The sequence below is a fragment of the Spea bombifrons genome, chromosome 4 (assembly GCF_027358695.1).
Source record: "Spea bombifrons isolate aSpeBom1 chromosome 4, aSpeBom1.2.pri, whole genome shotgun sequence".
Lineage (NCBI taxonomy): Eukaryota > Metazoa > Chordata > Amphibia > Anura > Pelobatidae > Spea > Spea bombifrons.
In genome coordinates, this window is record NC_071090.1 from 73,728,370 (window position 1) to 73,754,210 (window position 25,841).

The 25,841-nt window shown below is 41.9% G+C and overlaps 2 protein-coding genes across 11 annotated transcripts in view; one reads left to right on the plus strand and one right to left on the minus strand.

Annotated features, from left to right (window-relative positions):
* Nucleotides 1-1,897: 1,897 nt before the first annotated feature.
* ADPGK (ADP dependent glucokinase) lies at nucleotides 1,898-6,545 on the minus strand. Of its 2 annotated transcripts, none has more exons than XM_053465024.1 (7): nucleotides 5,732-6,545; nucleotides 5,014-5,239; nucleotides 4,527-4,589; nucleotides 4,317-4,437; nucleotides 3,935-4,131; nucleotides 2,969-3,067; nucleotides 1,898-2,526 (listed from the first exon to the last, which is right to left on the minus strand). In XM_053465024.1, the coding sequence occupies exons 1-7, from the start codon at nucleotides 5,953-5,955 to the stop codon at nucleotides 1,987-1,989; spliced, it is 1,470 nt and encodes a 489-aa protein (XP_053320999.1). In that variant the 5' UTR covers nucleotides 5,956-6,545; the 3' UTR covers nucleotides 1,898-1,986. The 2 variants fall into 2 exon arrangements, with proteins under 2 accessions (XP_053320999.1, XP_053320998.1); XM_053465023.1 differs by having other exon boundaries at nucleotides 1,898-2,529.
* Nucleotides 6,546-14,628: 8,083 nt separating this feature from the next.
* The window catches only part of NEO1 (neogenin 1), a 63,530-nt gene continuing 52,317 nt past the window's right edge, over nucleotides 14,629-25,841 (plus strand). For all 9 annotated transcript variants that reach the window (XM_053465004.1, XM_053465009.1, XM_053465005.1 and 6 more), the window contains exon 1: nucleotides 14,629-14,912. In XM_053465004.1, coding sequence (XP_053320979.1) covers nucleotides 14,633-14,912 — 280 coding nt within the window. In that variant the 5' untranslated portion in view covers nucleotides 14,629-14,632. The remainder of the gene's footprint in view (nucleotides 14,913-25,841) is intronic.

A 25,841-nucleotide genomic window follows, 5' to 3' on the forward strand; every position in this document is an offset into this window, starting at 1 on the left:
ATGCTGTATGAGAACACAATAGACAGGCAGCTTTTTTGTCCATTAGACAGCCGCATATATTCTATCATGCAATCTACATTAACTTTTCAAAAATAAACATGGAACGTTTACTCCATTCTGCAGAATCGGCCTCATGCATTTGTCTCTTTCCCAGCCCCAGCTAGCAACACTCCCATTTATTTCAAAGTACTTTAACATAATATTCTTCATTACTGGGGTTGTCCGAGACATTAAACTGTCCCTCTAACTGGTTAAGGGCCTCTACCACTGATTAGTAAACGCAAACGGCTTTGCTATATAATTTGAGCCTCAATTTATTTATTCCTGCTTTGTTTCTTAAGTAGTATTTGGCAGTGATATCTTGAAATAGGCCATTGGTGAATGTAGAAAGTAGGAACTGATTTTAACAAAATTAGGTTAAACTGAAGTAGCTATGTGACCTATGGTAACACAACCCCTATTTTTTCCCTTTAATTTCATTAACTGCTTATGACATCATTTTTGGGATACTTCACAGTACAGAAAGATGTCATGAAAATTGTATACAAGATTTTATATATTATCTACACAGGAGTGGAATTGATACTTTTATATCCTTGCACATCGCAAATGCCAGTTGAACTGTGGATGGTCAAAAAAACAATAAACAAACGGGAGATGTGGTAAGAAAGAAAAATGTATTTAAAATACAAAAAAATGTTACAAAGCATTGTTCACAAACATACATTACAAAAAAAGTTTTCTCCAGTGATCAAATTTGGAACAATTGACAGGGCATGAGAGTAACAAGAGTGTTAACATATAGAAAAGCTGGGCAGCTTATACAGAAAAGTTTGGAGGCGGTCAACTACTTAACACCTTGTCTAATAATAAATACAAATAATCCACAAAACATTTTTGGTAAAGTACTGCAATCAACACCAAAATCACTGTGGATGAATGACCTCTTTTTTCGGACAGAAGTGCAAAGAATAAAAAAAGCTTTATTTTTCCAGTGGAACATATTAGGCTAGCTGGACAAAACATAAAATTAAAGTTTTTTTAAACAAAAAACATATTTTTTGGTCCTTGCATACGAACGCTCATACACGCTCTATTGCCCTGGAAACAAAACTGAAGATGTGTGTGATGTACAATTTGAGAGAGGAAACATTGGGAATCTATAATGCATACAAAGCAGAATGAAATGCACGAGCATATGAAACAGGGGGGAAACGGTGTTAAGCTGGGTTTTTTTTAACATCACCCATAGAAGACTTAAATCAGCTCTTACCGTGGGGGTAGTAAAACACTAGTTTTGATTACTGCCTATGCAACCCCAGTAAACAAACCCAACTGCTAAAAAAAAATTTAAAAAATAAATCAAGGCGTGGATTCAGTGCAACACCCTTAGGGTTGAAATCAGCACCCAGCAGAGGCAACGTATAAAACAAGAAAGAGGGTTGGTGGAACACTAACTGATTTACCTCTTTCTTGTCTTGGCAATGCAATGTAACATATAGCTTACTATCCGGGATTAAAGCGTATAAAATGATAAACCAAACACAATGTACTATAGATCATTTGACATTTTCCCTCTAAAAAAGGGATGGTGTGCTGTACAGGTCAGCAGGCTTTCCTGGATTCTGGATTAATAATATATTGCTTAGCAATATAGAGAGTTAGTTGGTTAATTGTTTATTTTAACAAGCCTGACGCTGGCAGGTAACACCCCTCACCGCATGACAGACTACAACAGTACTGTTTTTGTTAAGGATAAGGATCTACCTCAGCCCCAAGCTTGAGTTTGAATAGAGATATTTGTACAAACTCAAGTGATGCAAAATCACATTAACACCACTGCTGCCAAAGATGCCAGCTACACATGATCTTATACAGATTACAAATATATCACGTGTGCAGTCTACTACCTGAAAACCCTTCTTTTTACACCTATTGGACAGGCTCGTGATAGCAGCTGTGCTGCAGAAGCACTTGGAATGTGTATCACTGAAACATTGCTTCAGAAAACAAAAGTCCCTCTGCGGATATTGCGTCCCCTAATCCCACTGTCCTACTGGGCTCTTTGCAGATCAGAACTGGTGTGAAGTGAAAAGTCACGTCTCCTTTATTCCAAACTGCCACGGGTTTCTCTACGCTCACCTTTACAGTACTGCCCACCTCCGCATGAGATGTAGAGAACTCCAAAGGGCTCTTAAGCATGACCCGGGCTGGATCTATTCTATCACTGGCACAAGCCTGAGCACCAGCAATTCTAGCACCTGCAGCAACCGCTGATACTTGATTGTTCCAGAACCCATCGATAGTGGCCAGGATATGATAGGCCAGAGTATGAAAGTGAACACGTGTCAGAGCGGAGGATCCATTCCGAGAACCCTGAAGGATCCAGAATATTATGTCACTGACCATTCCAACATCTGGGATACCTGACCAAGCTTGAAGGTTGGAGTGTGGGCCTGAGGCAGACTGGCTGAGAAACAGAAGCTCTTGCTCATTGAGTCCCAAAGAACTTATCAGAGGGAATACCTGCTGACCAAGACAAAAAACAAGAGATGGTACAAGGATCTGCCAACTGGGAAAGGAACAGACATGCTGATGTGTTCTGTTTGATTATGACAGCCCCAACACAACTTAAAAAGTTTAATACACAGCATAGTGATGCTTTCTATTTATCACTGTTAAATCACAAAGTCAAACCTTGCCAAGCTGTAGGATTACACTTCTCTACTGGTTCTCCTACTGTGTTTTCTATGGCAACAAAAACTAAATTATGCCATTATCACTGGACTTGATCATTATGCAAGCCAGGCCCAGAAGGTGGCAAAAGTGAAAAGAAAAATACCCCCAACATAAGGTATTGAAACAATATTAGCAAAGAAAATGAAACTAATCAACTATTAACATGTCTACAAAAAAGTACATGACTGTACTGCGCAGTTTGCCTTGTGTGCTTCCTTCTTTCTGTTACCTGGTAGATGATCCCTCTCATAAGGTCACCATCTGTCATACTAGCCAATTCCAGGTGAATGAGCACATCAGAAGGGACTTCAGACATTGAAGATGCGGCCTGCAAAACAAGACAATGATACAGACAGGCTGCTGCTTCATTAAAGCATTTTGCCACAGGATAGCTACATCTTAGCACATTATTATATGCTCTCCGCACAAGCATAAGTACAAAGAAAAATATAATGAAGGAATTCCGGGACAGCGGGTCCCTGTATTTTGTATACCTGTCGAGATATTGTGTAATGTTGTTCTGTACAGCAGATTATTGTAAAAAACTCAGAAAAGCTGCCTTTGGTTTAATACATATTTGCTGGTGGTGGAGTTCTGTTGGATTCCGTTAATACAGAATGGATTATTATCAAAAGGCTAGGTTTAGCAAACAAAGAGTTTTCTCTTGCATTGCATTTCCTTTATTTAGTTCTGGTGATTTTGTATCCCTTTTTCTTTCTTTCTTTCTTTCTTTCTTTCTCTCTCTCTCATACATACACACACGCACTCTCGAGTAAAGGAAAAAAGGAAACTTGTTATATAAAGAATGTTTTACTGTGTCTACAGAGCAAAACAAAAGATGTTGTTTTGTACTAGTCTGTGTGTAAGCAAGTGTATAGATCAAGTTGTGAAACAAACTGTTTTACATTTGGTGAAGCATCTCCTGGCACTGCATGCAAATGAGATTCTACAAATTCTGTGTTACAAGGACGTCATAAACTGGGGATAGTATGTATTGTTTTCTATGCTCTACATTCACAATGTACATCCTTTTCATTTTAAAATCTGATTCCATAAGAATAGCATAAATTAAGAACTTGGTTCTGTTTTTTCTTTTGCAACCCAGATATGGCATTTGTCTACATTTAAAAATATTGCCAACAATTTCTTCCTGTGAGTATATCCTTAAGGGTGTTAAATCTCTCTCTAGACTTACTTCTCTCAGCCTGACCTCCTTTGCCTCCTGGCTTAGGCCTTCCATCATGTGGAGCCCAGACAACACCAACAATCTGGGCTGGAACTCTTCCAGACTAGACAGTAAGACCTCCAGTGTTGTCATAGCACCATTGGACAGGTCATGGGAGAAGATAAATCTGCTGGCTGCAGGTGCACGACCTGATCCCCAGCGTTCTCCTACAAATAAAATTAAAAAAAGCCATGGCTATATTGCAGACAATATCATGACTATATTGTTATATTAGTAAAAAACTACCCCCATAGTGTATGACATGCTCCAATTTCATATGCAAGACTGAAAGCGTAAGTCTTGTGTAGTAGCAGTTTTAGTTTACAATTATTGTTAAAGACAATGAAATTACCAGCTTTGTACTCCAATATTAAGTGATACTCGTCATGCTCTTGTAGAGATGCGGGAGGCACCAATATACGCTCATCAAGTAGCTCATGAAGTTTGGGGCCAATGGGACCACAAAGAAGGACCTAAAGAATTTTATTAAGAGTTAAAAACTTTTGAACAGACTGAAAAGAGTATGAGGTGCCAATGGAGAAAGATGAGGCATCACTTTTACCTCCAAGTCAGGATGGGTCGCCAGTCTCTGAGCAATGAGAGCAGCATTTCCGCCAAGAAAGTACTGAGGAGACACAAGACCGTTACTGGAATGCTCTACTGACACAACTCAGAATATTAAACCGATAAGGCTTTGCTAGGCTGTTGGTATTTGCAAAGTCGGTAGACACACTCTAACACACATTTAACAAAAGGGATTACTTTGGAAACATAATTACAGGCCCCAGTTATGCTGTCAATGGTGCAAAAAGTCCTTTGTGCAACACACTCTGGTGTATATAGAACTGGACACTAACGTGAAAAGAAAGAAAATAGAACCTTTAAAGTGGCCCCAAAATATTCAAATCTAAGCTACCCTTTACAGAGGTTTCTTGCTAAAAAACATAGGGTCTCTAGGGCAGCGTTCCAGTAAGCAGGCTTAAGTTCCAGTTAGAGGAACAATGGAGAGGTAGTGATCTCCTTTCCGTACACATAGTACATGGTGTTACCTGGGCACCTGGGTCCTTTGAGGCAACGCTGGAAATGCGCTGGAAGCTGACTGCATCGCTGTAGAACCGTTCAGCAGCTGCCCCTTGCTGCATGTAGTGCAGGAAGGTACCAGCCAGCTCTTCCTGCGTGTTTAGAACGGCATGATCTCTTGCAGACTGTGGATTTAAGCCTAATGCCTGCAACAAGCTCACCCCGGAGAGAACAACATCCACACATGCATTTACTCTGCCAAGGAACCAGAGAAGAACATATTACTGAAAACAGTAGGCACCATTCATCACTCTTGTTCATGCTGGAACTATGTTTCTCCACTAGAACTCACAAGAAAACAATGTGGGTAGCAAAGCGTTATAAAAAAACTGAAAGCAGCTGTGTAGTATGACTCCATTTGCCTAGAATGAAATAATAAATACTTGGTGTACTAGATCACCTTCTTCTTAGAACACTGAAAGTCTATTCCCTGAAACCCCTGCCACACGGACAGAGTAGGTCACCTTCCACTTCATGAGCCCTGTACTTCACAATACTAAGCCCTTAAATTTAAGGCAACATAAGACCCCTCTGCCATCCAGCATGCTTCTTTACAAAATAGATTTACGTGCAAATTAATTAGAGGCGACAAAGAAGCAGAAAACAGAATTAACACGCGTAAAGTAGAACGCCAATGTGCTAGTGACAACTTAAAAACAAACTTGATTTCACACAGGGCATACTCACCCCACAGCCACTCTTCCCCAGTGTTTGCTGGGTGCCACTATGAGATTGTCCCATGCAGCAGAGAAGGTTTCTTCAAAGGATGGCGAAGACAGCTCCCTGCGTGAAATGCTTTGTAGGGTAGAAGAGAGGTAGCTCAAGGCTGTTTCAGGGATGTTGGGATTCAGGTGATGGATAAGACCCACTGCAAAGGCCAACAGGCATACGCTGAGCGCCTTGACCCACATTATTCTTAATGATGCGGAGAGAGATATGAGATGGTCCCAAGTCAACTTTCCACCAGACTAACCAAAGAAAGCCTGAAGCTGCAGTCGGTGTCAGTCGGCCTTTGGTTTGACAGTCAGCTGTACATTGCCCTGCCAGATCAATGGCCCTAATCAATTAACTAGTTACAATAAACAATAAATAGCCCATCTACCCACATACAGCTAGCCAAGTATTTACATCACAGAAGTGTAACAATAACCAAGATAAATATTCTATAGTTAACTTTAGAACCAGTTTAAAGACACACAAAAATGTAATGGCAGGTCAGCTTCCCAAATGATAATCCTGTCTGTGTAATTAGTGATTAGTCATTGTGTAGCTCAATAACCAAGTCCTTGATCTGTTCAGCTCCTCATCACACAAAACGACCGTTAAAGGACCAGTCCACCAATCACGATTTTACTTCGCAGACATCCCCTCAATGAATGAATGGACATCCGTTTATCAGTCGATTCCGCTCCCCCGGTGACAAGCCCGACCAGCGTAGACCCGTAGATTCTGCCCACCGTTTTGGCGTAACTTAGTTATGTGAATAAGGACAAACGTACTGAGGAAATGAGAGGCGGAGCTCTGATCGGACACCAACCGGCGCATCATACAATTGGCTAAGGGTACAGAAGGAAAGCGAGGCGTGACACGCAGCGAACTCCACGTCACCATTTGCGTTAGAAGCACTGTCGTAAAGACGCAAAGTAATCACCGTTGCGTACGCGGCAGTTTGTTGTCCGTTGAGACAGTGCTGCTTTGTGTAGAAGCAGAAGTCCGTGCAACCATATTTAGATATATATTTTCCTACAAAGCGCTCTCATAGTTCACAACATTACAGTTAAATGTGTAAGGAACGCTTTGTATGAAAAGCAGCCGACGGACAACGTTCCCAATGTAGAGCAATCTTAAAAGCATGGCGGTGTATCTGCGTATTGTTTTACTAATACCGCCCTGTACAGTGATCGCCCTTCATGGATAAGCGCCAAATTCCAGTTTTCTTCTCATGGATAAGTGATAGGTCGCTGGGGTCTGGTTACTAACTGGAGAGCTGATATGAGGGTCGTTAGGACAGTTGTGGCTTCAAATATTTTACCTCACCGTATACATTATGAAGAGCCAACCCAAGTGAGCTGCGGCAGGAGGAGCTTGATTAGCCCCGTAGAATGTATAGTTTAATCGGAGATTTTCTCAAAATGGTGAAAAGTGCCGGTTAAAAACCACAACTCTCTTGCTAACTCTCCCCTTTGTGAATAAAGCTCTGTGTGTCAGAGTGAAATAAGTTTACTCACCTAGGGCCTGGCACCTGGGTGTGCGTGCACAAATTCCCAAACGCCCAATGCCTTCCTTTCAAGCAGTATAGCCATACTAAACAGGCTAATGTGCGCTATAAGTAAAATTGCAGGGAATATGTGGCCTATAGAACATAAAATTTCCAACGGAAAAGGTTCTGTTGTATAGGACATCTACCCCTGTAGAACAGAACGTTTCAAATAAAAGACACACTGCCTGCTACTAGGAAAATGCTAGAAAAATGCATATTTTCCGGTTCAAAATGTGTGTTTCCGAATTGCGATGCTGAAGGTTTACCGATGCTTTATGTTTTTTTCCAGATACGGTAAAATAGACGGTAAATACATGTGTCATACAGTTCCATTTGTTCATTGTTTAATCAATTTAATATCAAGGTATTCCACCAAGCAAGGATCATATTTGGATCATGTTTACATCTGGTTTCCCTTAATTTTTATGTAATCATGTTTTAATTTCTTACCTTTGGAAAAAAGTTGCCATCTGCAACAAGTCCACCAGGTGGTATTCCACGAGGTCAATCTACCCTCATCTGCTGCATGCAAAGCACCAATACTTTCTCCATAAATTCTATTCTTGCACATTCGTTTTCGAAAGAAACGAAAAATAAATGTGCGCAATACGAAAATCTTCCTTCATTCATTTGTCGCTGCCATTTGAACTACACTAAGAGGAGTATTTTAATTCAACTTCTATATTTGTGACATCTCGTCTGGACTATTGCCATGCACTGTATGTAGGCCTCCCAGAAAAAGAACTTCAAAAACTGCAGTTGGCTCAGAACGCAGCAGCCAGACTATTAACAAATCAACCCCGCTCATGCCATATTATACCTATTTTACAGTATCTCCATTGGCTTCCTATCAAATGGAGAATTCACTTTAAGATAGGCGTGTTGTCATTTAAAGCCCTAACGGACCAGTCAATAAAAAAATGTGGACATGCCTAATTCAAACGGACATACTACATGCTTTGACTTTATTTTACCACATGCACACCACTAGAGTCTACGTTAAGCATGGGGTATATAGTCATTCATTTTAAGGATGATCCATTTTTTAAACGGATGAATATAAAAAGATAACCATAGGAATGATCGCCACTTTATTTTCTGAGCATGATCTATTGCCTACTCTAACAGAGCTTTCTCGGGGGCAGGAAGCATTGACGTTGTGGGCTATAGGAAGCTACAATTCCAGAATTGAGAAGCCCATGTTATTGAAATGTAATTAATAACACGATGACAACAAGTCAATTCCTAAAAAGAAAAGCTGAGAGGGACAAACCTATCCCAGTGTTACTCAAGGGAATAAGACAGTGGCGGAACTACCGGGGTCGCAGGGGTCGCGACTGCGACCGGGCCCCGGTGGCAGGGGGGCCCAAGCCAAGGGGCCGCCCGAAATCGGGCCCCGGCGGCAAGGGGCCCCAAGGTCTATGAGTTATAGACGGCCGTAGAGGCCGCATAGGCCCAGTCAGGACCGGACTGACTGGGCCTATGCGGCCTCTACGGCCGTCTATAACTCAGGGCAAAAGGGGCACTTGCCCCTTAACCCTGCAGCAGCTGCTACCGGGCCCGCCACTCTAGGGGGCCCGGGCAACCCCCACGATTAATTCCGCGGGGGGCCGCTACTTACTGGCAGACGAGGATGCCGGGGGACGCAGGAATCCAACAGTCACGTGACGTACGTGACGTACGTCACATGACCCTGCTGCGCATCTGCTTCCCCTATGCACTGAACAAGTTGGTCTGCGAACATACTTTTTACATCTTCGGTTGTTCAGGTAAGGGGAGGCTGCATGAAGGAGTATTTGAGATTGAGTGAGAGAATTAATGAATATCTGTGAAGGAGTGAGTGAATGAATGTTTGTGAATGAGTATATGTAAATGAGTATCTGAATGAGGGAATTAATGAGTATCAATGTATGAATATCTGAATGATTGAATGGATTATCTGTGAATTAGTGAGTAAATATTTGTGAATTAATATATATGTGTGTGTGTGTGTGTGTGTGTGTGAGAGATAGCATGGATGTGTAAGGGGGGGGGCAAAGATACCACAGTCAGGCTGTTTTGGTGGAAAGATGCCACAGGAGGGCTGTTTTGGGGCCAAAAATGCCACAGGAGAGCTGTTATGGTGGCAAAGATGCCACAGGCGGGCTGTTATGGGGCCAAAGATCCCACAGGCGGGCTGTTATGGGGCCAAAGATGCCACAGGCGGGCTGTTTTGGTGGCAAAGATGCCACAGGCGGGCTGTTTTGGTGGCAAAGATGCCACAGGCGGGCTGTTTTGGGGCCAAAGATGCCACAGGAGTGCTGTTTTGGGGCCAAAGATGCCACAGGAGGGCTGTTTTGGGGCCAAAGATGCCACAGGAGGGCTGTTATGGTGGCAAAGATGCCACAGGCGGGCTGTTATGGGGCCAAAGATGCCACAGGCGGGCTGTTATGGGGCCAAAGATGCCACAGGCGGGCTGTTATGGTGGCAAAGATGCCACAGGAGGGCTGTTATGGTGGCAAAGATGCCACAGGAGGGCTGTTATGGTGGCAAAGATGCCACAGGCGGGCTGTTATGGGGCCAAAGATGCCACAGGCGGGCTGTTATGGGGCCAAAGATGCCACAGGAGGGCTGTTATGGTGGCAAAGATGCCACAGGAGGGCTGTTATGGGGCCAAAGATGCCACAGGCGGGCTGTTATGGGGCCAAAGATGCCACAGGCGGGGTGTTTTGGTGGCAAAGATGCCACAGGCGGGCTGTTTTGGTGGCAAAAATGCCACAGTCAGGCTGTTTTGGTGGAAAGATTATTTATGTATTCAAAGAAAAAGGGGCGCATGTACAAAAAGGGCCCTATGTACATGCGCCCCTTTTTCTTTGATTATGCCCTTTGAACATGCGCCCCTTTTTCTTTGATTTTTTTACAGAAATGATTCAATATGTAAATTGAATTTGTTGAAAAAAAATTGTTGGGTAAAAATCATGTTTTTTTGGGGGGGTGGGGGGCCCTTAACAGATTCTCGCACCCGGGCCCTGAGGGGTCTAGTTACGCCCCTGGAATAAGATAATTGCGACTGGCCACAGCTCGCTTTCATTTGGGAAAATCAAGAAAGATAACTAACCGTTTTTCTTGAAAGAATGATTTATAACTAGGTGTACAAGTAACAATATTGCTGGTCTATTGTTTCTCCAAAGCATAAGAGGATTTGTGTAGTAATGGAGACAGCTACCCAAATGTACTCTCTAAACACAACACAGTACACATAAAGCTTGCACTTCTGTACTATGTTTTTCAACATAATGAGAGCCCTAAACAATAAAGGATTTAATCATTTAAAAAATAATTACTGTTATCGATTTTTTTTAAACTAGGGTCAGAGGCTTAGATGTAAAGTAAGGATGTTTTACTTTGCTCAGAGGGTAGATAAGTGGAACACTACTGGCAAAGGTGGTAAAGGTTAATAGATTGAGGGGATTTAAAATTTCATGGGAAAGGCATATGGTTATCATGAATTTCGAAGATAAAGGACTGTATAAGGTTCAAGTAGTTACATCAAGAATAATGGGCAGACAAGATGGGCCAAATGGCTCTTATGTGCAGTCAAATTTTATGTTACCCTACAAATATATAAATGAATGTGTGTCACACTTGATCTGCGGGGGTGCCATCTAACACTAGAGAGCCTAAGCAGCTGCCTATTCTAAATTTATAGTAGCACATGAACCAAATGAAACATGCTATTGAGTCAATAAAGACTATTACCTACCCTTCCTTTATGTTACAGAATTCAATATGTTATAAGGTTCACAGAATAGTGATTGTCTCTTCTGTCTTTACAAGACAACTAGTTGTATTACAATGTGATGATTGCCTACCATTTTAATTATTTGTTGCTCATCTGTAACCAACGGCTTTATTTTTATGATTTATTCACCTTTCTAAAACAGAAACAATAAACACGCATTTGTCTCTGTATCACAACCCCATGACATACTTTCCTTATTTCTTATGCTAGTAGTACTACATTTTGTCCTGCAAAAGCTTAATAGGCTCTAAAGATTTCTTCAAAATCTCCTCATCGATTGAATTAAACAGAGCCATCTCAGACCTTCGCAGACCTTTGTGCTATAGAAACTTGCCTGTTTTGGCCCTCCATAATCAATCTACTTGGTAACTATAGCTAGATGAGCCAAGAAAGATTCAATTATACAAATAATTTATATACCGGTATATATATATAGAGAGAGAGAGAGAGAGAGAGGGAGAGAACCTTGCAGTTATCAATGGCAAAGAGCAGAAAGAAGTAACAATTTAAGCATCACATAATGTGTGAGCCAGACACTGTTACACACAAGATAGAATGAATCACGCGCATGTTTTTTAAGGGATCACTGATATAAACCGTGTGCCACAAAGCCTTGTGTTAAAAGTCTAAATCTGTGGAAAGGTCTAGAAAAAATATATATAGAATTTTCTCTTTTATGAAATCATAGGTCACTCTGGTAACTACAGTCTAAAAAGTGTTTGTGATCCAGATAAAATATGCTAGTAGTGATGCTTTTGAGTTCTTTCTCTTGACTAATCTGGATTCTATCACCTCCCTGGTTCCTATTCGTGTGAAGTTGGGCATGAGCAGCATGAAAGACTTGGATTCGAAAGGGAATGGAAAACTTAGACAATGGTTCAACAAGAGGCTGGAACCTAAGGGGACAATGCAGTTCCCATACAGCCTCACCAATAGAGAATACATATTAAAATACTTTGTAAGTTCTTTAATGCACATATCTTAACATGTTTAAGGAAAATAAAAAGGCATGTAAGTTTGGGGGTTTTTGTGAAAATAACAGGGAAACACTCTCTCTGAAACACATCTCTTGTAAGCCTAGGAACGGCGGGGTTGGGAAAGTGGTAAATGCATGGGGGGGTTCTACTTAATCCCTAAATGCACTTGCAAGGAGGAGAAAATAATTTAAAGGAGGCGCTCAGCTATCGATTGACAGAGGAGGGCTGGCATCTTCTGGCCAGGGGCATGTAAGGAAAAGTGGCCCCATTGTTGTTCCCCCATAAGTGACACACATACTAACACATAAACACACAATTACACTTACTAACACCCTTACTCAATCTAGCACACAGACTGCTACCTCGCATGGAGCCTGATCCTATGTTCTAGCCAGCTCTCAAACTGACACTCTTTTTCTCTGGATTCATGCAACCTTGCCAGTATGAATTGGGTTTCAAACTGGCCCCTAGTCCAGTCAACCCCTGTGCGTTAAAGTGTATATAATGGTTGAAGAGTCCCTTTAGCTTTCATAAAGGGCATAATGCAACCAGTGAAATATATATTATTTTGCAGTACTGTGTTTGTGTGGGATTGGGAGATATCACCCAGGACCACCAAGCGCTAAAGCGTTTCCTGGCTCTGCATGTCCTCTGCAGAGCACTGCTCCTGAGAAGGTCTGGTGGAGTGGGAGAAGAGATACTGCTTGATATGTGCCTCTGCAGTGTAAGTGGACATTACAGGCTAGATCAGGTCTTCTCAATTGGCCCACTAAACGGCAGACCACTGGGGAACCCTACTGCCCAATGTCCCCAAGCACATGTCACCTTAGACTTTTTAGGCCTATGCCAAACTACACTGGTGATTATTTTAAGTGTAAGTGACCCTGTAGACCGCACACTTTGTGCTTCTTTAGGTCAAGCTACCAAATGGACACTTTATTTAAGATTCTGAAGACCATTCCAAAAAACTGTTGTGTCAACAGTTTAAATTGTGGTTTAATCACCATGGGTACAAATGGAAACATTCTGTTGGTTGCTCCTTGGCACCAGATCTGTTTTTTTGTGTATATTACACAGACGGGCTGCTGATCTGTTCTGATTCGAGGAATTAGGAGAAGCACAAACTTGTTCCTTTTGTTTGCTAACCTGCGCTTCCATATGCGGCCACTGGAGGCCTCTGGGATAAGTTACAGCGGTTTCTCTTGCCGGTCTGTGTGCTTCTTTACCCTTCCAGTGCCCGGGCAGTACAATGTATGCTCTTAGCCGAATGCCCCAGACTTGGCACGCGTGTCCACTGATCGCGCTGGGGAGGCTGGGTTGTTGTGGAGGATGGGTCTTTTAACTGAAAAACTGCTGATCAGCATTGGCGCGATCACTTCTATATCTTTGTGCTCCGGTTACTTATCATCTGGGTATTCTTTGTAACCAGTGCCAATATCTTTCTGCGTCGCACAGGGGCGCCCCTCATTTCCCTGGCCATACGACCCCTGCCACTCCAGCCGATTGCAATTCTAATCATCCATTAACCAGTGTCTGCCTGGGGTGGATGGGAATTGCACTGCACGACAGCTGACATGACAGCAGATCTCCGGCATTCCGAGCGCTGCAAAACTACCACTCCCATCATGCTCAACAGGTGTTGGTTGCCCAAGAAGTCTACCAAAAATGTGACAGGGGCGGGTGGCAAAGAAATGATCCGAGGAGGTGCTGCCATACAGACACCGGGCAGCCACATTCATACGTTCCTTGGCGCGTATTAGACGTGTTTGGGAAGCGGTGCATGCAGTATCTGCACGGGTAGTGACGGGAGGATGGTGGGTTTTTTCTTTAGTGGCCTTCTCATGATTTATATAGAAGCCCCCCTCTTTATGACTCTGCCTGAATTGGCTTTGTAGGTATTATTGTGTAAAGGGCGCACACAGTGCATTCACTTTAAAAAGGCTTTGTTCCCAGATTTTCCGTGTTCCCCTTGCTATTCCTAACAGCAATTTCGCCCATTCCACCTCAGAATCGTGGCTGTGGGGACGTACATTGTGTTTTAGACGCCCCGCCGTGTGATGAACACAATCACCCCGCGGCGAAGCATCCATACATTTGTCTTTCAACTCTTGGGAATACAACCATGAGAAACAACCGAACAGCCAAACGCATGGATTGCGGGTGATTTATATCTCCGCGTAAAACAATGGCATTTCCGGGCATTTCTCTGCGTGGGTTAAATACTGGCCTTTAAGCAGAAGGACGGCTGTACCTAGGGGTATACTCACGTAGGTGAAGAGTTATATCACAGAGAAACCCCGCTTTAATGTATGACAAGGCTCACCCTAAAAGGACCCCAAGACACGCTACATGGGGGCAGGGTGGTTGTGCATGCGTTAAAGGATCATTGCCGATGAGGTGGAGCCGGCGCTTTGTACTTTCTCAGCACGTGACTCTCCAGTACATGCCCGTAGTACGCGCGATGTGAAGGGAGGAAAAAAAAAAATAAAAAAAGAAGAAGGAATCGCACAGGTGCGCGCGCACGTTAGGTGGGAGTGGGTGGTGCTTACTGCGCGCGGCCGTCTAGCGTGATGCAGCCGCGGCGGCGCGCTGAGCGGGAGAGCGCGCAGCCCACTTGGTGTTTGGTGCTCTGCTGGTTGCGCTCGTTTTTCAGCGCAGTCGGTGTATCAGAAGCGAGAAGTCCCGGGGTGTGTCGGTCTCCGCTGCGGGATGGTGAGAAGCGGGAGTCGGTGAGAAGGCACGGGATGTCGGCTCGGGGCCCCCCGGGGTCGGTTGTCCGGGGGCTACTTGCGGTTGCCATCCTTTTAATTGTCGGGAAGGAGCCAGTTGGAGCCGCAAATAAAGCTGCAGGTGAGGAACCGGTCACGCAGGAAGGCGGCGGGCGTGGGGTACAAGCGGGACGGGTTATTAAATTAATTTAGAATTGTGGGGGTGGGTAGGAGGCCGTGATTGGGATGGAGGAGACAAGATTGGGCAGAGGGTTATAAAGTAGCCGGGGATGCAGGGGCTATCAGACCGGGACTAGGACTTGCTGTGATTTAATAAGATGGATTTGGGGGCATCTGGGCACGGACACCGGGATGGGAAACCAATGCAAAAGATTAAGGGCTCTGTTAGTATTTTCTGTACAGTGCTGTGCTAGTATTTTCTGTACAGTGCTGTGCTAGTATTTTCTGTACAGTGCTGTGCTCATTAGCGGTTCTGTGCTTTGGGACATTACATCAGATTTTGGAAGCTTGGTGATCTTCATCTATGGGCTCTAGCATAGGCAGAGATATGTTTGCCCACCTGTGCCTGGCTTGGGCCTTGTTCTCCATGACAAATGGGCGCACAGGTCAACTGGTGCCCGCTTAATTTCCTCATGATTAGCCAAGTGGACTGTGCTGTTTGACAGATACTGTTTGGTGTCGTCTGGTGGAGTGATGGGCCTTTTACATTTGGCATTTTGATGGCCCTTCGGCACCAATGTCTTGAGAATGGTGTCCTTAGGGTGGTTGTTAATTTTCTGTGATAGCTGGCGCTGGTTACTTAGTGTTTGTCCATGGCGCAGGGTGGGCATATTCCATGTAGATACCCAGTGTGGGTTTTAGTGTCTGGATTTCTTTAACTCCTCTCCTCCATTCCCATGTATTGTTACTCAAAACTGTATACAAATTCCACAGTGCAATGTATACAGTTTGAGATCATTGTATGTTCATACTTAGACTGCCTTTAGTCAATAAATAACTCGCAATTCAGAGATCCGTTTAGAGAACTGGTAATCGCTGCCCAGGACTCCCGTGACCTGCCTCAGCTTCTGGATGGCATGTCATATAAGTTAATGTACGCCTCCTGCCCGCATCCCTGTATATGATAGTTATACTATATCACTCTCTGATGGATTGGACTGTCGCCATCCAAGTTCATTCCTTACCTCATTAATCTGTATGTTAGAAAGTTTAATGTTATGTGCAAGAGAGTAGTAACTGCAGATTTAAAATATTTTTATATGTATGTTTTTTTAAGTGACTATCCTTCTGTATACCTATATTAAATACAGGAATAAAATTAATTTTAAAATTAAAATATTAGTCTGGTACTGATTGGAAATTATTTTTTTTATATAAATCGCTGATGTGTAAAATTACTAAAGTACATATTTAATGTAAAATGCACATGTTAATGCTGCCAGTCTCCCTGTTTGCTACATAACTGTTCAGAATACTGATGAGTGTGGCTGAACCCGCGCAAGCATACAGTCTTCCACTTATCTCAAATCACTTATGCACACACACACATATATTTTTAATTTGACAGCAGATGCCTAGCTGCCTGGTACTTTAAGAAATGTTGTAAGCAGGGTTCAGAGAAGAAGGCATTGTAGATGCCTCGAACAGAGGAGGCAAGTTTCTTATTAGTGCCCTTTTGGTAGAATATTGAAAGGCGTCCATAGGCATACGTGTGAGGTGTTGTGTATGTTTGTGCAGCTTTTCTGTCATCCTGCAGTAGAAGTCCTCATGAACCACAGCTCCTTTGTTCACTCAGAGGACGTAATAGCCTTCATGATCAGTATGCTTTAGGACAGCGGTCCCAGAATTGTGCGTGTTGTAAGGATATTCCTAAGCAATCCCATATTAACCAAATAGTTGTGTGTCGTTCTGACTGAGTGGCCCGTGATCCGACGGGGATATCAGTCAAAGCGCGCTATAGAGGATACGGAGGACCGTAGTGTTTACCGTAGGCATTAATTTCTTATTCCGATGACCTATTCAGTGTGTAATTGATGTTAATCCATGAGACTGTCACTTGTCGTGTCTTATTTGTGTTAGGGCTGGTATTGTACTCTCCACACAAGGCATTTAGGATTCATGTATTTGCTTCTGTGCCATAAAGTGTGTGTTTTTTATAAGTGTTAAATCAGGACAGGTTACATCATAGGTATAAGTAGTGGCAGCCAGTGTCTGCATTTGTATTCTTGTAGAGCATTATGGCATGACGTCACTCTGTAGGTATGTGGTGTACTTCCCTGGGTGCTCTCACGCAGAGAAGCGGATAGATCGCATGCGAACAAATAACACTAGTACTGCCCTGCTTTCTTTAGCTGGATCAGTGATGATCTAATTCACCTCAGTATGTATGGCTTATAGGGACTGCTTCGAGCATCTCGGCACTCTCCACCTACGTCCAGTTTTCAGTGTTAGAGATATGAAGTGTTACTATGGAGACCATGCATGCATGCGCTTAACATTTTCTCTTGAGTTTCTTAAGGATGTAGGAGTTTTGTGTGTGTTTGTCCTAGCACTTTGGCCACAGATAATCTCTTCTCGTGTGATTTACTCTAAAGTAAAATGAAGAAGAGCTCATTCATTCCTTCAGTCTCTGCATGTGTGCTTCATTAGAATAAGCTGTTTGCCCATAAGGTCTGTTTTTGTTTTGTCCCTCCTCTGAAGAAATGCTCAATAACAGTGTGCCTGGCATACCTACGCACTTTACTGGTTCTGTGTTATTAACCCTTTCCTAGCTTTTTAACTGTACTGTAACATAGTCTAAAATGAATCTATTATGGAAATAATGGGCAGACAAAAGTTCATACCAGCTCTTGGGCTTCCGATCAAGTTAAAACAAGCCCGTCGGCCGTGTAACGTTTTATTCAGAAAAAATATATATACGCTTTACTTTATCTGTCTCTAGTCTTAGGAGAATCAAGGCAGGTTAGTTAGTGTTCACCTTTTTGTAAAGGTATCTTTGGTAGAAGCTTTTCCGTTTGGATGCGTTGGTCAGGACGCTGTCTGTAGAGAGATTATCCTGCGTTGTTGTTGTTCGTGAAGGCAGGAGCGCCTGCCTGTTTGCTCCCGTGCAGTAGTTTATGTGCAATTAGTTGACATATGATTGCGTTCATAAATGGCTGTAAACACTCCTACCCTCTCGTTGTGTAAGTGAGTGTTCAGCGGTCGCAGCAACGCTGTGTTTCTGGCTCATTAAGTCTCAGTGCTTAATGTGACTTCGGGAGGTGGACGCTTTTGCTTCCTGCCATTACTGTTTTCTGTATGCGCATGGAAGGCTGTTTATCTTGTGGCTACATGGAACGCCTAATGATTTTCCATGTGACCTTTTTAAATCATGACGGGCCTCTGCGCCTTGTGTTACTATACATTTAATCTTACCTTGTGCTGCTTGGGAGCATCTAGACCATTTGTGTCATTTTGGTACTAAATGTAATTGGTCATTAACTTTGCAAACCCGAGTCACTTGGCTTGGTAAGAACCTTTTAGGACTGGTTTGGTCATCCCTGCTCCGAGTGTGTTCCGAGCATATATGTGTGTGTGTATATGTATGTATATGTGTGTATATTGCTTTGTGCTGAGGGATTTGAGGAATCTCGCTCAGTGTTTTGTCAGTTCGGTGTCTAGATTGCTTGTTGCTCTGGTGTTTATTTTACAACTAAGCCTGGGAATGAATTTTAAGCAAAGAAATTCTATTTGTTAACTTTTTAAAATGTTGTTTATGTCACCTTTGACACCATGATCTGCTACAACTATGTCCAGATGGCCATTTGATCCAACTTCTGTAAAGATAATCTCTTACAAGCAGTCATTTGAATGCATAAATGACTAAAGTGTATGCATTAAATAATGTTCGAGTATATATCTAATGTATATACACAGACACGCTCGCACCAGTTTAGTAAATAAGTTCATACAAGTTTAATTATATTTTATGTTTTTGTTTTATTGGGGACAGTTTGCCAGTGTTTCCCTCTGCATGGTGTACCTGTTCACTGATTTGTGACCGCATGCTAACACGGACACGGCGCCTACAGACTAATAAAGACTTCTGTTAAAAGAAGCTTGTAGGACACGGTATGTTACTGAAGTTAAAGATTTTGTGTGCGCAGGTTTGTCAGTCATGCATTTAATTGTAAAACAGTTGTTACTTGTTTGCTATCTGATATCTGAAACATGTGTGACAACTTATCCCACTGCAACCTGGGATTTTTTTAAATTATTACTTTACCAGTCAATGAGTATACAAAATAATTTTCCAGGAAAAAAATAAATAAAAAACACAAGGAAAATGATTAAGTACCAAAAATAGTACTTTTGTGAATGAAATGGGTGAAGAAATCCTAAATATATATTTATACCGCTTTGTCTACTTTTGCGTAAAGTGATTTTTAACAAACATCTCCGGAATGCTGCGTTGTGACAGAAAATCATTAAACATGGAGGTGTTTCCGTCACATAAATGCGTCTTCAACTATAATGAGCATATTTTCTTTTGAATAATATTGCCAGATGAAGAGCTTCAAAAATCACTTCTTGAGAGGCCTATGGGGAGTTTGAGCGCATGAGAAGAAATATTGCAAATGCATGGAATATTGAGGGTCTGTCTATTGTAGGACATACGACCTGGAGTACCGTGTGTTGAGTCTAATGATTTCTGTAAAAATCTAATGGTTAATGAAAGTAAATGATACCATGTATTCTGTGTGTGAAATTTACAAAAGGTATTTCCTTTTTTTAAGCTTAGTATACAAGCACAAATTATACATTTGTGGAAGTGGGGCTTTTTTCTGAAATCAGATTAATATATGTAACCCAAAAAATGACGGCTATGCTATCATGTCCATAGGGTCATCTTTACAAACAGCATGTCAATGGAGCCGAGAAGGCTTTTAATCAGGTTGGGGTCTATTCACGATCTGTGAAGTAGTTTTTAGCATCTTGACTTCAGGATACGTTATGGAGGCCTGTCCCAATGAGCTCCGGTCGGCCTGTATTAATGTATAGTTTGAATTGAGTGAGGTTTCTCAAGTATCTTCAAAAATTGCCATTATTCATGGTGAGTTCAATATCTACGGGAGTAATTTGCCAGGCTTGGCTCTTTGTATTGGATGTGAATTGAGGGAGTTGGAACCACGCTTCTGCTGCCAGCTCTCCCTTTAGTGAATAAGCCCATTTGACATCCCTGCAACACATTTGAAACTTACATGTGTGAATATATTTTTGCATTGTTTATTCTCTGAAATGTGTCTCTCAGTGGACACATCAAACTTATACAAAGTAGGGAACTAAAGGTGACAATATAGTTACATGTGTAACTATCCATCGAGAGCTCCTGTAATTCCCTCCTATTTACTATCATAGCGGAATCTCAAACTGCGTTTTTCTCTTGGTCTCTATATCGATGCCTAGTCCCAACTAAGATAAAACAGGACGATATTAGCAGCATCTGATATCCCTGTATATTGTATAATAGCATTTGTTATGTTTTAAAAGAAGGTAGGACATTGGAGGCTATAATGTTCCTTTTACACGTTGTTTTTCATTAACCTACCATCTTTTTGTCCTCCAAAGGAAGGGAGCTCTATCTGTTTTCCCCAATGTAGTGTATTGCATGGGTGTGAAAAGGACAGAAATTGTGCCCATGTAGTTGTTTTAACGCCTTAGTCGCCGACTGAGATTTGTAATGCAAGGGAGTTGTGATAATGTTGTGTTTGTGAGGTTTTAGCTTGTTTTCTGTATTTTGCTTTGCTCGTGATTGCAGAGCTTTGAAACTGATAACTACGTTTAAAAATAAATCTCCATGTCTCATACGTATAGCATTAAATGATCCTTGGAACTTTCTGCCACTAAGCAGCCGTGCAGTAAAGGTGATTTATAGTCTGCTGTAAAGGCTGCTGAAGGAAAATGCATTCCTTTCAAGCAAAGGCAATGGAACATTTTCTTTAGTCTGTAAATAAAATATAAAGGCAAGGGAGGTGGCTGCGAAACTCTGAATGAGATTTCCAGTTTGGTTATGAGCTTAATTATTGTGCTGCCAAACGTTCCATCAAAGCTCTGTGCGGCGACTCTTTAGAATTCTATTTTTCAAACTGGTTTTCAGGAAACCCTCGGGATGTGAGTGGGTGTCTGGGGCCTTCATGTTTATTTCGCTCTGCTTATGTATGGGATTATATACTCCGTGGCCTGCCAGGCATATCTAAAGACTAAGCCATTATGTGTGTGTTTTATTTTTTTATTTTTTAATAAGTAGCTACAAGCCATCTCCTCCTCTTACGTCATCTCTGTCCTTTTAAAGGTGCTGATCTGTGTAGATAAATAAACCATGCCTACCCATATATGTATTAACTTGAATTAGCTACTAATGTACGAGTGTTTAACCCCTTAATGACAAAGCCCGTACATGTACGGGCTCAAAATGCATTGTTTTCAATGGGTTTAGGGACCGCCCATTGTCCTTAAGGGGTTAAAGCAGAACACACACCATATCCCCCTGTGTATCTATATCATCCTTAGGATACTTAGCAGAATGTGGTTGATTTTTATTCCTTGTGTTAGTTACAGGCAATATACCCAGTGTTTGCCATGGTTGAGTGTCACCTTTCTTACCCGGACTTGGTATAGTAAGTGGCGGAAGTAGCTTGAGGTGACGCTGGGAGCTCTGTATAAGGATCTAGAGCAGCGGTTCTCAACCTGTGGGTCGCGACCCCTTTCGCAGGGGTCGCCTAAGTCCATTGGAAAACACATATTTCGCAATATATAATTACGTAATTTTATAGTTGGGGGTCACCACAACATGAGGAACTGTATTAAAGGGTCGCGGCATTAGGAAGGTTGAGAACCACTGATCTAGAGTATTGTCGTGAATAAAGATGCATTTTGCTTTTTTTGCAACAATAAGTTTTACGTATTCCTTCTGACCATAGAACAATATCAAAATAGTATAAAAGTATGGTGACAGTTCCCCTTTAACATTACTTTAATGCCACACAACCCAGGCGGATATTTTTATTGTCGGTGTGCTTCAGTAGAATGAGTAATGTATGCATTTTTCACATATGCATAGGAATCCATAGTGTGCATTTGCATTATACCTTAGTGGCTAAGACCAGGATCGCATGTATTTACTTGTGGTCCTTAAAGCATTTGTCTCATTGCCGTGTGCAAGATAAAGATCTCCAATCTGTATACACTTTAACAAATACAATTAAGATATGCAGTAACCTCCTGATAAACGTACTGCACATTTTAATTCTGTTAAAGCGTATGCTGATTGGGTGCATTCCATTGTGGGTAATTAAATCTGCTTTCTTCCAGCTTATTTATTTCCGTGCTTCACCATTTTTATATAGTGCTTTACAAATGAATAGGAGAAAAATGTCACCGTGATTTAAGGAGTCCGGCAGACTCCAGTGTGGCTAGCGCTCTTTTGCGAGTGACACAATGAGTGTAGAGCCCGTGAAATTGTATTGTTAGAGACTGGCACCAGCCTGACCCCAGTGAGAGATCACACCCTCTGATCGCTACTCGTTTCAAGTGGCCGTGCAATAAGCAGTATTTCAAATTGCCTTTCGCTAGCTTTTGGCTCCTCGGCCATGAAGCTCCGGAAGCGTCTTTCAGAAATGCTTAATATAAGATGATCGCTGCTGTGCGCACCAAACGGTTGGACGGCGTACCAAACCAGCGGCTTTCTCGCAGTGATGATTGTGAGTGTTAGCTGGAATCAGTCTCTCGGCTTGTGGTGTGGTTAGAGAGGAGGACCTTTTCCTGTTCTTTGTTTATTAAATATTTAAGACAAAAAAACACCCAGTAGTGTCTCTCTTTTTGGGGGGGGGTCTTTTTTCTTTTTTACTTTTTCATTTTCTATGAATAATCAGCCACATCTACGAGGTTAGATGGTCTTCTTTAGTCATGGGTTTAACCAAGAGTTGCCAGACCTAAATAGCATGGCTTGCTGGCTCCTGGATTCGTGTAGCCCCCATATAGCAAAGTGTGCCCCTGAAACTATTATCATACTTGAATGTTCACGTTTAGTGATGTACATGCTGTATTTGTCTGTTGCTCCTGGTCCTGATAAGAATCTCCTATTCCCATGTCTACCCACTGGGCTTTACTCAAATGCTGTTATCCCGTTCTAACCTTTTTAGTCTCGAGTAAGATAAGTCCATTAATTGAAACGGTCAACAGTCAAGCTCGTTAGATTTACTGAACCACAGGGTTCTATTATGGAAACCAATTTTTGATACTGAAATGTTAACCTTTCTGTCTCTAACATCTCATTGATATTTTTTGCCACTTTCAGCCACCTCTAAATTGTAGAGAAAATATATTTAACCCAAACCTAGGAAGACTCCTAAATAGACTCAATAGATTATGGCAAAAAAAATCTACCTTTTAAAGTAAAGATAAAAAAAGAGAGAATAACAGCTGTTCGTTATCTTCTGTATAAAAAAAAAAAAACGCTGTTACACCTTTTTAATTACGAGCAGATCTGGTTGCAGTTTTGCCATGTCTTGCGCAAGCGGAATATGTTCCAGTAACAGTCTGGAACCTGATAATTGCACTGTGGATGGATCCATCCAAAATAAACTACCCTCCCCCAGCCTTAAATCCAAAAATAAAACACTGAAATAATTAACCTCCGTGGTTCTTGGCTCTTCTGTACATGAACTTCCAAATATTAACCTCAGTAAGTGCTCATCATGCTAGACGCTGATGCTATTGGGAATATTTATACGTCCGGTCATTTACTGATCAAAATTTATCATTTTTATTTTTAATTGCTATTATTGGACTAAAAAAACAGAAGCCCTCATGGAGAAGCTAGATGTTTTTAGGTTTCCTCTGTGAAAACATCCTCTGGGGTTTAACACGTTATACCTTCTATCATTTAAAAAAAAAAAAAAAAAACTTTCGGTTTTAAATTACTTTTAGGCAAATTGCCCAGTGTAACCTAAGAGATATTAATGTGTGGGAAGAAATGCCAAACCTGGCACAGTATCAAGGACGTAACCCAAAAAATACTGTCTGGACTGGCTTGTGTATGTATAAAGATCTGATCCTCCACCGAGTTATCATAGCAGGCTGCGCCTTCATTTGTGGAGTGGGCCACCTAGCTTACCATCCCAAATCCATTCATTACATGGTATATAAGGGAAAAATGCTAGATTTGTTTTGATAATAGTGATTTAATTGCTATGTCCTCCGGTGGACCATATTTTACATTCATATCTATGTCTTTAATTAGGTGCTTGAAATGTTAAATCTATAATAGATATAGTTCCGGAACAATTTCAATCTGTTTGCTTTGGTTCAGTGTCTTGCATTGGATTTTCTGAATCGCGGCTCTGGGCTGCTTGCATGGTCTTTGTCCTGTGTGCAGTTTCATCTGAACGTGAAGGAAATACTGCTGTGGATTCTGCTTGTCGTCACTTCATAACAATATTACCGAAAGGAAATACCCAAACAGACATGACATCACTCCGTGTCCTGGACTTTTGGTCTTTCTGTAACAATGCTATGGGATGGGTAAATACACTATATCTTACAATACTAGTCTTTTTTTTTTTTTTTTTTTTTTGCTCCTCGCAACGCTTTGTAAATATCACACAGAGCCTTCATCAATCAGATGTTTATATCTTTCAACCTACATGTGTCTTTGCATATCTTTATTCCATGCCTTTTTAATCTAGTTTCAATATTTGTGATCTGTGGGCAGTAATCTGCTTAGTGTTTGCATATCCTTAACTATTTCTGCAAATCATTCTGAATTCTCATTTCTCTGGATTCTAAAATAAATCAAATTCAGAATCCCCAATAAAATATTGCTTGGTGGAAAGTTGATCCTTGCCCCCTCCCTTTTTTTTGAGGAGGTGGGGATGTCGTAGATATTTACATTTTGTTTGTAAAATATGAGCACAGCCCAAGGGCCCCGCTGTGCAGAGTTTCTCTGGTCTCCTTGGTAGGGGAGTCTTTGCAGGATTCCTGTCTGCTTCTGGTGACCCCGTCCTGTGGTGTCATTTTTGAAGGTGCAACCTTTCACATTCAGCTGCTTGTCACATCGGTTTAGTATTGGCGTTCCCAGTACCCTCCCCCTCTCTGCTTGCCTCCCCTAGGAACACAGGAATGTGATCTGCTGCTGGGGGTCTGGAACGGTGAGGGGAAGAAAAAGGCAGATCAGCTACACTGGAGGCTTGCAAAGGACTTTAATTACCCAGACATTTCCCTCCTTCCCTGCTGTGTATGGGTCACACTGACATTCCGATGCATGGGGATAGATGCATCCCGCATCTTACTGCTGTATATCTATTGTCTTAGCATTAAATAAAATATTCACTTTACTGGACTTGTGAGCAGGGCCCTCTTTACCTAATGTATTTGTTTGCCTTAAAAGAATAATAGATATGTCTGTTAGCCGTAGAGGAGGAGAGGGCACACTCGATGTACATCTATCCTGTCTTGTCCCTAAAATTATCATCCACGCAAATGCTTGGAGCACGAGGACTCAACATTGAAAAAGGGGTATTGTGTCCTAAAACCATTGATTCACCAATACATGTTTGGTGATGCTGGTGCTCCACTGATTTAATTCTGTAATGTGTTGGCTTTTCCTTTACTATTTATTTCGAAGATAAAAGGCTTAAAAAAAATTGAAATAAGAAAGGACTACTTTGCCTTTTGGAGGTCCCTGGAAGTGAAACCATAGTTACCTGAAGTAGCTTCGTTCCAGAAGTCCTCCCCTGTTCTTGGCATGCGTTGAGGAGAGTTTTGCGTTACTGTTATGGATCCCTTTCATCCTTGTGGTTTGTGCAAGTATTGGCAAGTGAAACTGCAGACCAAGCTACAAGATGGCGCCATGCAACAGATCGCCATTGTGTTACAGATCTGCTTTAATGTCGAGTTTACGTTTGTAATTGCTGTTTCTATATGTAATGTGTAGTGATTTGCTGGCTTCCGTTTCTGTTTGGAAATCACAAGGATGTATGGGAACTTTCTACCACTTTCTTTTTTGGTATTG

Bases quoted from the DNA above. Each gene is read 5' to 3' on its own strand.
- ADPGK (XM_053465023.1), bottom strand. From the start codon at position 5,955: ATGTGGGTCAAGGCGCTCAGCGTATGCCTGTTGGCCTTTGCAGTGGGT. The intron at 4,132-4,316 runs GTAATTTCATTG...TTTTATTTGTAG, and splicing joins AATATTGGAGTACAAAGCTG to GAGAACGCTGGGGATCAGGT. The intron at 3,068-3,934 runs GTAAGTCTAGAG...CTTGTTTTGCAG, and splicing joins AGGAGGTCAGGCTGAGAGAA to GCCGCATCTTCAATGTCTGA.